General features: G+C 43.1%; 1 protein-coding gene across 4 annotated transcripts in view; it reads right to left on the reverse strand.

Moving 5' to 3' along the window:
* The window catches only part of PPP2R2B (protein phosphatase 2 regulatory subunit Bbeta), a 410,135-nt gene that overhangs the window by 242,834 nt on the left and 153,915 nt on the right, over positions 1-13,386 (reverse strand). Inside the window, exon 2 of one of the 4 annotated variants that reach the window (XM_069484164.1) lies at positions 5,882-6,075. The exons of the other annotated variants lie outside the window; for them this stretch is intronic. Within the exon in view, the coding sequence (XP_069340265.1) occupies positions 5,882-6,075 (194 nt within the window). The remainder of the gene's footprint in view (positions 1-5,881; positions 6,076-13,386) is intronic. 4 annotated transcript variants of the gene reach the window in all.

Genomic DNA, 13,386 nt, shown 5'->3' on the forward strand with positions numbered 1-13,386 from the left:
ATTGCCCCTAGGGACCTGGATGCTAATAATGAATACTTGCTAGTGACTTTCAGTGCACTCTGGTTATTATGTTTAGTAGCAGAACATTTCCCATCCCCAGAAAGGTCATTTGCAATAGTGTAAGGCAGCGTCTTCTCACCTCCCATTTCAGGTTTCTCTCAGAACACTGGAGAGCTCAAATATTCATCCATATGCATCAGAAATACCAGTCTGATCTGACATTTGCATACAAATACCAAAGCAACTCAAGGAACTAAGAGGCAGCTCTCCATCATCTGACACCACCTCCTTTTATTTGTCCAATGCCTTCCCAGCATGTTCATATCAAAAGCCAGTTTCATGTACCTCCCCAGCTTTATTCATCATAGCTTCCCTCTTTCTTGCGCTTATATGGGATGGAGGTTGGGGGATGGGCAGAGACCTTTACTTCCTCACTTTTATTCCTGTGGCCCTAAGAAGCTATAGCATTTCACCCATCACTCAGAACTCAAGTACGGAGACTCTCTAAACTCAACTCACAAGAGGCCAGACTCTTCTTATCCTACCACATTGCTGAGAAATGGCCACATCGCATTATGCAAATAATATCAGTGTGTGGTTAATGATGCTTCCCAAGGTCCCTGTTCTATTGGGAGGTACTTATTGTTACAATTACTTTTTACACCAAGCCAAGATTACAAATTTCCTTGTAATTTCTTACTCACTGGCTCAAATTTTGCCCTGGAATACTCTTATCCTAGGCAGCTCACTTATTCACACAGTTTTAAATATTTTTAATATGCTGGCGCTAATTCCAAATTTGTTATCTAGTCCAGGTCTTTCTTCTGAGCTTCAAACCCAGATATCCGATTGCGTACTTAAGAGTCACCCTGTGAAACTAGATGTCTCACAGGCTCCTCAAACTAATCAATTTTCAAAGTCTGTTTCCTGTTTCGGTGACAAACTCCCTGATCCATTCATTCTCACAGCAAAACTCTGGGAGTCGCCCTTGACACAACCTTCTCCATTTACTCCCAATCTATCAGGCCAAGTAAGTCCCATGCATTCTTTCTCTATAATGCATCTCACATCCACCTAATTCTCTCCATCTCTACTGCTGTCACCATCCTAGAGCACAGAGTGCAGCCGTGGCCTCCTAATGATCTCCCACCTTCCATTCCTATTCTCTTCATACCTGGCTCTCTGACCCCAACCCCCTATAGCAGCCAGACTGAGCTTTTCAAAAAACAAACCTGATCACATTTCCTCCCTGATCAATACCCTTTAATGGCTATGGCTGTCCATCCATCTTTGGATAAAGTCCAAATTCTTCATGGTCAACAAGGCTCCATGTGATCTGGTCCCTGGTTTCCCTTTTTTCCAACACTTTTCAATGAAAATTTTCAAACAGACAACAAAGTGGGAAAAAACTTACAATGAATATCCATAGATCCACCACCTAGATTTTGTCTTTAATATTTTGTACTTGCTTTATGATATTTCTATCCATTCATCCATCCTCTATCCTAGTGTTAATCTTTCTTCCTTTTGATACGTTCCAAAATGAACTGCTGACTCCAGTCTCTTTTTCATCATTCTTCTCCATGCTCCCTAAATTCCAGCCATAGTCAACTTTCCATTCCTTGAATCTGTCAGACTACTTTATATCTCTGGTCTTTTGTACCTATTGTCCCTTCTACCTAAAATGCCTTCAGCTCTTGTTAATTCCAGACTCACCCAGACAGTTCTCAGCTTGAACAGTCTCTGAAAGGCTGTCCCTGATCCCCCCATCTAAATTAGATCCATCTTTCTACCTTATTACTGTCCCAAGGCACCTTGTGCCTCTCCTGAATAGCATTTATCACAATTGGTAACTACATGTTTATTTGCAAAATTATTTGTCTAATGCCTACCTCCTCCACTAGACTGAAAGCTCCATGAGAACAGAGACCATGTATGTATTGGAACATGCTATATCACCTCTGCAGAAAGTCAATTAATATTTGTGGAAGCAGTTAGAGGCAGAATGAATCAATAATCGAAAGGAGCTTCATGGAATAGTGATCTTATTCTTCCTATAATATAGACAAACCGGACAGTTTTTTTAAAGGCCTCTGAGGGGAGACGGAACTCACTTGTTGCCAGAATGTAACCAAAAAACACATTAAGACAAATTACTAAACGGCAAGATCCATGGCTAGTGGCTGAGCCAAGAGAAGACTATGGTAGGTTTTAGTGACCTCTCTCCCATCTCCAATAGCCCTTCCCCTCCAGAGCACCCTACCTCAATATATAATCTAAGGAAAAACAGCCTCCTTGCTATTTAAGTGCAGCTTAAGTAATGATAACAAAAACTATAATGTATTGAAGGCTGGCTTTGTATTAGGTGCTGTCCCCTGTGCTTTCTCTGTATCGAATAATTTTTCCTGTGGCCTAGGTTCCATCGTTGTTACCGTTTTACAGCTAAGGAGACTAAGAACAGAGCAGTTATTTTGAAACACTCGATCTATGTAGAATATTCTGTCTGTGGCCCCATTAGAAAGTAGAAAGATTAATCTGGAAAACTTACAGACTGCTTGCTGTTATGGAGATAGGGTTTTGGTTGGCTCTAACAGAAGCCTAAAAATACAGAAAGAAATCCACTTATAGAAAGATTTGAGAGATGAATCCTTGGTTAGGAAACCTGGAGTTCCATATCTAAAAAAGCCAACCAGACCATTGTGTTGACTTTATTTTTGTAGTCATTTCAACCCCAAAAACACACTTTCAAATTATCCCTGCAAAGCATTTTTTATTCCAGATGGAAACACAGCTTACAAGCAAAGATAAAACCATTGCAATCTTTCCCGTAACAGGAACTGATGGTTAAAGGAAAACGAAGCAGTGTGAAATTTCCTAGCGGGAGGACATGCACTTCAGACACAGTCTTGAGTTTGAAGACAAGGTTTCTCACTGAATATGCGACCTTGGCAAATTAGTACCATCTCCAGTCCTCAGTTGCATCAGTTTCCTTATTTGAAAATGGAAATGATGACATCCATTTAGCAGGGTTTGGATATACCAAAATGCTGCACATAAAGAGCTCAGAACAGAACGCAGATGTCCACAGAGGTTAACTTTTAAAAGGGAGGAAAGATGGGAAAATGTAGGGGACAGCAGTAATTTCAATGCCCAGAATTTAAAAAAAAAAAAAAGTCATAGGAAATGTCTTTAATAAATGCACATCATACATTTTTTTTGAGAGAGAGAAAGAGAGAGAGAGAGAAGCTTGGGTAAAAGTGTCCCTTAGCATTTTCAATGCTCTTACCTGGATGTACTTGCCTGCAGCCACCACTTACAATGCAAATTGGGTTTAGAGTCCTTCACACTAACTACACAGCAAAAAGCTTTCAGCTTTAAATAGAACACTGCAGTGTGGAATGATCTGAGCAAAGGGAAGAAAAATTCAGAGATAAATGTGAAGATTTTGGAGAAAAAAAACCCAACCTGACATATCTGAGTGAGTAGGAGAAAAAGGCAGAAATATTAAAGGAAAAAGAAAAGCAAAGGTCTCTAAATGGACTTAGAAACTAATTTCCCAGTAAGTGGGTTTAAGTTAACAAGGGGGAAGAAAACTTTGGGGCAAGCCCTCAATGAAGAGAATTTTAACAAAGAATGTTTTGATCTGGTGTTCTTTTAAGATGTACAATTCCTAAGGTATTCATCAAAAGAGGAGGGATCTTCCCCTCTGGCTAGCACAACTCCACAAATGTTCCCTAAAATGGATGGGGGAACATTATGACCATAGAGAACATTAAGACTATAGAGAACTTCTTGCTCTACCCAACTTCTAGTATTTACATGGTCTAAGTTCTTTTTTTTGGTGTGGGGGAGTCTTCCCATACCTTCACTGGGATCAGATTAAACACAAACCTACTGTGAAATATAAATGCTTGGTTTTGAGTGTGTTTAGTGTGTGTGTGTGTGTGTGTGAGAGAGAGAGAGAGAGAGAAAGAGAGAGAGAGAGAATGAGAATTGAGAGGTTGATTCTTACATATCAGAAAGATTTTAGAAAGCTCTTTGCTATAAACCCATGTCTCATTTTTTATATTCTATCCAGAATTGGAGTTTACAAACATGTGATGCCATAGGAACAAAGGTAATATCCAGGCCCCCGAAAGCAATAAGGAATGTCATTTTTAACTGATTTCCTCATTCTACAATGGGCACTCCTATACACATGGCCCCAACTGGGTCATCTTCTCAGCTCAGAAAGTGTTTCCTTTGCCTAAATAACGTAATAGAGAGGAAACATAAAGGCAGTCCTCTTGCTTTGTAGTCACAAACAGAAAGAAATGTTACCCCCAAAGCCAACAGACCCAAGGCCAACTTCTCTCTTGGATGACATGCTGAGATACAGAGTTAGTCATATGCTACCTGGTCACTGAGTCAGTGACAAAGCACCAAGACTGAGGAAGAATATCTTACAATCACACTGTCATCAGAATCAGTAAGTATCGTGCTTGGTATGGGGGAGGGATGGACTGCACATCTTAAAAGCCATCTCTAAGCTCCTGGAAACCAGACTTTACAACTCTGTTTAATTCGTCTAGCACCATGGACATATTGGGCTTGATGCTCTCCAATAATGATGATAAATGGAGAATGTATTTTCCATAGCACTGGGCATTCCTTCTACCTAAAACTTCCAGGGATATTTATAGAAGATGCCATCTTTGCCCCCAGAAGTATGTGTCTTTTTATTTTTTCAGAGCTTGAACTCTTTTACTGTCCCCCCATCACATTTCTCTAAGTAGTATTTTGATTTGATTAGATATTACGGACATTTTAGCATCCAAGAATGACAAGAATAACTTTAAATAAATATACCTTGCAACATTTTCCTAAAGCACTTTCACACACATTTTCTCACATGGCTATTACAACGTGATCATACAACACTTTATATGAGTGGCTAAGGATAAAGGCCTACAGGATGGAAAATGAAAGCAAAAATGCAAAAGTTTTGGCATTTGGGAAAAAAAAAAAATGCCTCCACTCTGTATTCACACACAAAAGGCAGAATGAGATTCCACCTGCTGACTTTCCCTTCCTGCTCGCAAAGCACTAGGGCTAATGTCAGAACAAGCCGGGGGGGAAGAGAGAGAGAGACAATTTCACCTCTTGGCAAAGCTCAGCTTGCTGAACCCTCTTGCTTTCTGCTGGCTGTTGATTCAGCAGAAACTACTGCTGCAGAATTCATAATGGTGATTTTTAAAGGCCCCACCGATCGCGATCGCATTGCTCGCCCCACGTGTCAGCCTCATTCGCTGGCCGCCGGAACACTATTTCCCCAGCCCCCTTTTTATTTCTTGCTAAGGCACTTCCAAGGCGAGAGGGTTTCGCCCTTTTGCAAAGGGCCTTTTGGGGTTTCGATTGTCTGAGCAGGTAACACGGCGGGCTGGAGGGATGAATGGGCAGGAAATGAAACCATGCCCTCCCTGCAGCCACAGAGAGACACACTATTCCGCTCAGGAAGGGTGGACCAAGGTCCTACGGGCCCCTCCCTTCTTATCTCCCCCCCTCCCCAAGCCCCCTGCAAACATCTTGGGGGAGGGGGTCATCGGCCTCCCTGGGGTCATCTTTCCGGGTGAGAGCCCCACCCTGAAAGCCTAATCCCCGAGGGCCATTTTAACTCCCGTGGGCGCCGGGTCCACCTGCTGCTGAACGCCGGGCTCGCCTCGCGGAGCCCGGATGGATGGATGTGGGGCGCTCCGGCGGCGGCTGCCCCTGCGAGCCGAGCCCCCGCCCCAGCCCCGGGCCGGAGGAGTCTCCGCCACTACGCGCCCAGCTGCCCGCGAAGCACAGCGGTCTGCAACTTGCTCCCGGCCCCAGCGGCGGAATGCGGCGGGGCTGGCGTTACCTTCGGTCGCATAGCTGTGGTCGCGCAGGAAACTGTTGTTGATTTTGCGGGTATCAATGTCCTCCTCCATTGACAGCAGGCTTACTTGCGTGGGAACCAGAAGCCGGCAGACAAGTATCCATGATCCCTCCCCGCAGCCAGTCTCACAGGAGAGGGGGGCAGGGGAGCCAGTGGGACTGCACCATGGTCCGAGCCTGAGGAGGAGACGGGGAGGCGGAGAGAAAAAAAATAAAAACCCGGCAATGGAGCTGTCACCTCCTCCACTCGGGTTCTCCGAGGCTGCGGCGGCTCCTCCCGCGCGGTGCGCTCACTCCAGCTCCAATTCCCAGCGAGGATGCTGAGCCTGACTCCGCTGCCTCCGCTGCCTCCGGGTGCCGAGATGCGCCGTGCACCGAGGGGTCTGGTCCCGCCCGCCCGCCCCGCAGGCTCTCACAAGCGGGGCTGGGGAGATGCCCAACAGGTTCCCCTCGTTGGCAGCCGCTCCAAAATGCAAAAAAGATCCCTCCTCCCCCTGGGAGAGCGGGCAGCCGCGACAAAATGGTGCCTTTCTGGACCCGAGCTGCAGTGGCGAGATGGCAGGGGCAGGATTCAGGCTTGCCCGGCCGGGATGAGGGTGCTGGTCCCACGGGAGGGCGGCTCCGGCGGGCGGGGGCTAGGGGAGCTGGCGGGGAGCTGGGCAGGGCGCTGCGGCCGGCGCCAGCGCACTCACCCTCACACCCACACGCGCGCACTCGCAGCCGCCGCCGCCACCACCGCCGCCGCCGCTGCTGCTGCAGGAGGCTGGAGGCGGCTGGTGCATTAAAGGCGAGGCTCCTCCCAACCGCGTCAGCAGCCCCAGGTCTCTTCCCCAGCAGCGGCGGTGGCCGAGGCAGAGGCTGCGGCTGCTCTCTGCTGCAGTGGGGCGCACGCAGCCGCGAACTGGCACCTGGGCAGCCAGCAGCCAGCTTGCAGGTTCACGTGGAAAGCATACTCGTCCTCTTACAACCTGCCCGCTCTCGTGCCACGCTGCTAAGGGCCGCGACTACACCAGCACCCAAAGCCCCTAGCTCACTGCCTTTCTCCCTGGACGCCTGCACTTCAGGACAGCAAGGTTCCTTTGGATAGGCAGGAAGTCTACCTCCATGCTCACCCTTATATGATACATGTGGTCCCTGGGTGAAGTTAAAGGGCGGGGTCTGGAGCTCGAAGCCTCAGGAAGAGAGGAGAAGGTGGGAGGAAGAGCTGCTCATAGCCTGGCTTAAGCCGTCTGTGGGTGCAGATGCCAGAACTTTGCAACTGTGATCACATCTGACTCCTTCGTTCCTAACAGAGTCAAAACATTTCCTTCTAACTGTATGAGGCTGGTGTTCAGAAAAGCGTCTATGCCTACATAGACGGAGAAAGCACAGGACTGAGTTATGAATCTAGTTAACACGGTCAGTTTGAAAAAGTCCACTCTCCCAAGCCCTTTGCATTTGGTTTTGGACAAACTACTGCAATCCCTGTGTTAGGTTTTGCTTGTGCAGGAACGCCTTCCACTTGCTCTGAACACGAGAGGTACGGAGAAGCGTCAGGGAGCCCTGTGCCCACAGAGAGCCACTGCTACCCTGAGGGAATTTCAAGGATCCAATTAATACAAAAAAGAGGCCTGTCTTCCTACTTCAACTGGGAGGAAGATACCGAATTTCCTCCCCACCCATGTTTCCCCAAATTGCAAATTCCACTTTTGAAAGGAAATGAGATCATTATTGTTACAAAACAACAAAAATCACTTAATGAAGCAACCCGAATCACTAGAAAGCCAATCTGGAAAAGAAATCAACCCAAATCCCTAGAAAGCCAATTTGGAAAAGAAAAATAAATTTTCTAGGTTTCTTCTTGTAGAAGGTATTCATTTCAACGGGTGTCACTGTAGGGAGAGACATCAGCAACTGTCTTGCTCAGTTAAGCTCCACAAGTTTAGCTAGATGAGCCCAGAGGGACCTATGAGATAATTATATACATACAATGCTTCGGCTAACATAATTTGGAAAGTATTTCAAGTTCAGAAAAATGGGAAAACAAGTCCTTAACTGAGGTTGGGAATTGCCATTAGATTTCCATGAAAAATAGATGCTTCTGGTGGGTAGAAAATGGCATTGTCCCCCTCTCCAGAAAGTGACTGCATATCCCCAGGAGAAGAGAGTAGAAATGTTCCTTCATATAATTTTTTTGGGGGGAAGTTCAGCTTCCGGTAGATTCCATTTTATTCTCATCTAGTGGTTAAGTTTTACATATATGTTTGACTATTTGTTCAAAATCCATATGTATAATTTCAGCAAGAGATGAAGATTGGTGTAGTTGATTTAATCCATTTTAGTACCAGTTGTCCTGGCTGGTTCTTCCACGTGATGAACTGTATCTATCACCAGGCTCCAGTTTTCAGTTCACCTCTAGTTACACAGTCGTTGGAGATTGGCATATTTTGGGGAAGAGGCAGAGGGGAAAAAAAGCTAAATTCATCTCAGTGTATCAAAAGATGAGAAGACATCTTGCCTTCAGCTGGAATGACCTTATATTGTGACAAGAGGGCTTGGAATAGTATTTGGGAAATTCTCCCCCTGTCTTCCTGGAACATGGGCTGTGTGCTGAACCAGGTCAGCTCAGACTCATTGGCCAGGTTGTGTTTGAGGGATTTTCCACTGTAACCTATGTGGGGAAATGTCCCCTCCACAGATTGAGCCTCTGGGTTTACTAAATTTTCCCTTCCCTGCAAAATTTTCCGATTTCCTGCAAAATTCGTTCTGCATTTATTCAACAGCACAGGCATTTTTCCTAAGACACAAGTTCTGAGGATGCAAATTAGGTATGTCTCCACTGTTTGAGTAGATTTCAAGCTCTCTGTTTTGTGAACTACTCTTTTCTACTGTGGGCAATGGAGAACTAATTCCCCTCCACTGGAAAACAAGGGGAAAAAGCTGTTGGCTGTGTGCCTTAACACAACCACCTGTGGCAAGGAGCCCTGTGCAACGGGTGGTGGGAAGAAGACAGCATAGATCATTCCTCAGAAGACTCATGGTACCTTTCTAGTTCTCCAACGTGTCAAGTTCTTTCCCAAAGCTTTTGCATTTCCACATGCTATTCCCTATGTCCCTTCCTCTTGTTCTTGGCATTCTTTAGCTTCTCCACTGTCCCTATTTCATTGAGGCATTCCTTGACCTCACCATCATCCCTACCTTGAACATTTTCTGTCTCCACATTTTTTTTTGTCTTCTTCACAACCCATTGCATTTTACAATATTTGTTTACTTATTATTATCAGCCACTTCCAGCAGATCTCCTGTACTGAGTGTCTGGCACTTAGATGCTTCATGTATTTGTTGAATGGAGATAATATTCCTTGAATGGATGAGTAGATTACTGAATTTATTTAGTTTAATATTTAGGTTTTATACTTCTACCCTTTTTAAAATTCATGCAAAAAATAATCTGTTGTGAGCTGGAAATTTTCTAGCTCATAAACCCTATTTCTTTTGAAATAATTGTTCCTATTCATTCCTGTATGCATATACACCAAAAAAAAAAAAAAAAAATTACTGGGCACTTAATGTATACCAAGAATTGTTGTAGGTACTGAAGATACACATAATACAAAACAGAGTCCTTTCCTTCACAGATTCTATCATCTGATTTTATTAACACGAGCTTTCTTAGAAATAAAACAAATACATTATAAATCAACAGACTACAGCATAATGTTAAGTGCCAAGGCTCTGATATCAGGCAAAGCTGATTTTCTGTCGCTTATTTTTGTGCCCTTAAGCAGGTTATATAAGATCTTCCTATGCCACGGTTTTCTTATCCATAAATTAGGGACACAGATAGTATCTACTTCACAGAGTTATTGTGAGGATTAAATGAGATGATGTGTGGAAAGAATACATTGCCATTACTTTGAGTTGTGTATTTATTTTCACCATTACCATCATCAATATTCAACAAATGTTCAAGCACCTACTATGTCAGACACTGGGATAGGATTAGAGATTCAGCGACATCAATGCACAAGATGTATAGTCAGTCTCTGCCGTCATGGAACTTAGTGCCTAATTTACAGTTTATGTAAAGGGGGCCACTGGCTACAAAGGGGGCAGCTGAGGGAACTCTGAAAGGCTGACCTATTTCAGGCTTATGCTTTACACAGAAAAGGCCAATTACAAATACACAGCCCTCTTAAGTTCCCCAATTCAGCATGACAGCATGTGGACACATTCTTTTTTCATCACCCTTGTCATGGTCCCCCTCCTCCAGCACTCACATGCCCCACCCCCCACCTCCATTAGGCTAGTGCTTCCTGCACGGGGAACCTTTTAGGTCATCCTGTCCAATTAGCACATTAAATATCTACAATTTTATTAAAACCTTTGACCTAAACCAGTCTGGAGATTCTTAATAGAGGCTTTAGGTGTCAGACAGTCCTGGTTTGTGTCCCAGCTCAGGCATTTATGAATTTTGTGACCTTTGGCAAGTAATTTACCATCTCTGAGCCTCTGTGAAGAAAACAATAGTAGCTACTTCACAGGGCTGTTGGGTGGCTTCAGAGACAATGTAAGGAAATGCTTAGTCCAGGCTTGGCCCAGAGCCAGGTCTCACTAAAATGACCGTTCTCTCTCCTAGCTGTGCTCCATGGAGATCTCCATCTGCAGAGAACTGGAGAGCTGCACTGCAAGTCAATTGTTCATGTGAACAGAAGTGACCTAGAAACCTGAGTTTTACCACCTACCCATCTGTCTTAATGAGCAACTAGAAACTGGATACTTGAAATTTTATCATCTCTCAAAAAGCCCTTTATAAACCATGAAGTCCTGTGCAAAAGGAAGAAATCAGGATTATCCTCGCTTGACTTTCACATTATGTACACGCTTAGTCACATTTCTCTTTTGAGAAATCATATGAAATCTCTCTCTATAATCACTAAGCACCGAAAGCACAACTCTCTTTCTCTAAGGTGGTTTATGTGCTCACTGCCCAGAGGATGACCTCTTGAATTTCTAGCAAGTTTGCAATTCCTTTTTGTGCATGCTACAACATGTACGACCACATGAGTGATCCTTTAACATGGCATTTCAACTGGGAAGAGAAAACAAAACCTCTTGCCCTCCCAGTGTTGTATTAATTCTAGACTCTGCAATCTTAATGGATTTCACTATGTAAAATATTCCTGCAATTATTCGAGTACAGAAACTTATGGAAGTCACAGTGCTGGAGCTGGTATGTACTGGGAGTTGAGAGCTGCTTTTGCTGATTGTGACCATCTCTTTCCAGCTCTGCTTTGAGTGACATCATGTTGGTAGCTTAAAAAATCTAAAGTCTGCCGTGGTGGTATATTTATATCATGGAATTTTTTTTTTTAACTACATAAATCAAGGAACTTTTTTGGAGAGCCAGTTGTTAAACATTTACCAGCACACCAGTGGAAACACATTACTTGCTGATGTATCTTTCCACTGGTCCCTGTTATCTGTGCAAAGTTCCCTCCAATTACTCTGCATTAAGTCTCCCAAGTTGTGTTAGTTCTAGAGCATTCCACTATTCAACCCAAAGTCTACCATAATGTTAAATAACTTAAAATCCTACCTTCACCATGAAGCTTTCTGATAGCCATCAGAGGAAATCTGATGCCTCTGTCTGATCCCTTCCAGGCTGATTATGAAATTGCCATGGTAGACTTGTGAACGATTGCTCCTGTAAGCCTCCTAGAGCTGACAATATAAGGAATGTCAGGTCGTGCCCAATCTCAAGGAATCATTCAGACACTGTTGTTACCTTTCTCTTGCCCTTGATTTGCCTAAATCTAAAACAAAAACATCCACTGTGCCTGATTTTATTGATAGCACTTCTTTCTACTTGTCTAGTTGGGATATAGATGCCATGGGGGAAAAGTTACAAAAACCCAAGATTCCAGATTTGAGAGCCTGAGAAAAACCATCCTCTTGTACTTTTTCTCATTCAGTGGCTTTAGAGTTAAATGTAGGCCATCCTGTGCAAGACAGTTTTAATTTGCATTGTATTTGTTAGGTAAAAGGTGAGGACCTTCCAAAACTAGTTTAGCAACACTCCAGCTTATATGTATGCCTACTACCTGGTTACATTGCTCAAAGTAAAATTTTAGTAAAATTTAAACAAGAATATATATTAGAAAATGTCTTTCAAATTTTTTTAAAGTGCCCAGAAATAACACTTTATAGAATTTATTCTGAGAAAATAATTGTGAATGTGGGCAAAAATTTAACCATAAGTTTATTTCTAAAGAGCATTGTTCATAATCATGAAAAAACTAGAAACAACCCAAATGTCCAACAATACAATTTGTTGGGAAAATTATGGTGTGTTCATATAAGGGAAAATTATTGAGCCATTGATATAATAATAATAGCTAACATTTGTTAAGCATTTACTATGTACTAGGCACTGTGCAAAGGCTTTACTGGCATTATCTCATTTAATTCTAACAATAGTACTTATAAGGTAAGTACCATTATCATCCCCATTTCACCAAGGCTAATAGAGGTAAATAATATACTCAAAGTCAAACAAATGGCAGCTTAGCTCAGAATCATGACTCTGAAGGCCATCCTCTCAACTACTGTGCTTTGAGTTCTTGTGTGTGTGTGTGTGTGTGTGTGTGTGTGTGTCGGAGAGGGTACAAGTCACAACAGAATCACCTGGAAGCCTTTTCCCAAACCACCCACCACTAGATTCTGATTTGTCCTGCTTAGGGGTAAATATTCTCTGAGTTGATAATCACCACTATTGTGTTGGTGAGGATGTGGCAAAATCAGAACCCTCAAATATTGCTTGTGGGAGTGTAGAATGATGCAGACACAAATAGTTTGTCAGTTTCTCAAAATGTTAAAGAATTACCATATGAACCAGCAATTTCACTTCTGTGTCCATAGTAAAGAGAACTGAAAGCACACAGTCACATCAAAACTTGTCCACAAATGTTCATAGCAGCATTATTCATAATAGCCAAAAAGTAGAAACAACTCAAATGTCCATCAGCTGATAAATGGATAAACAAAATGTTATATATCCATAGAATGGAATATTATTCAGCTATAAAGAGTAATAAAGTATTGAAACATGCTACAAAGTGGATGAAACTTGAAATCATTATGCTAAGTAAAAGAAACCAGATACAAAAGACCACATACTTGATGATTCCATTTATGTGAAATGTTCAGAATGGGCACATCCTTAGAGACAGAAAGTAGATTAGAGGTTGCCAGCGACTAGGGGTAGGATGGGAAGGAGAAATGAGTGACTGCTAAAGAGTTCAGGATTTCTTTTCGGAGTGATGAAAATGTTCTGAAATTAGATCGGGGCCACAGTTGCACAACTCTCAATATACTAAAAACAACTGAACTGTGCATTTTAAAAGTCTGACTCTTATGGCATATGAGTTATATATCAAAACTGTTATTAAAGATTAAAATGTCACTGCTACCCTAAACTGCTATTTCTGGGGAGTATGCTGTATCTTT

This window comes from Eulemur rufifrons, chromosome 10 (assembly GCF_041146395.1).
Source record: "Eulemur rufifrons isolate Redbay chromosome 10, OSU_ERuf_1, whole genome shotgun sequence".
Classification (NCBI taxonomy): domain Eukaryota; kingdom Metazoa; phylum Chordata; class Mammalia; order Primates; family Lemuridae; genus Eulemur; species Eulemur rufifrons.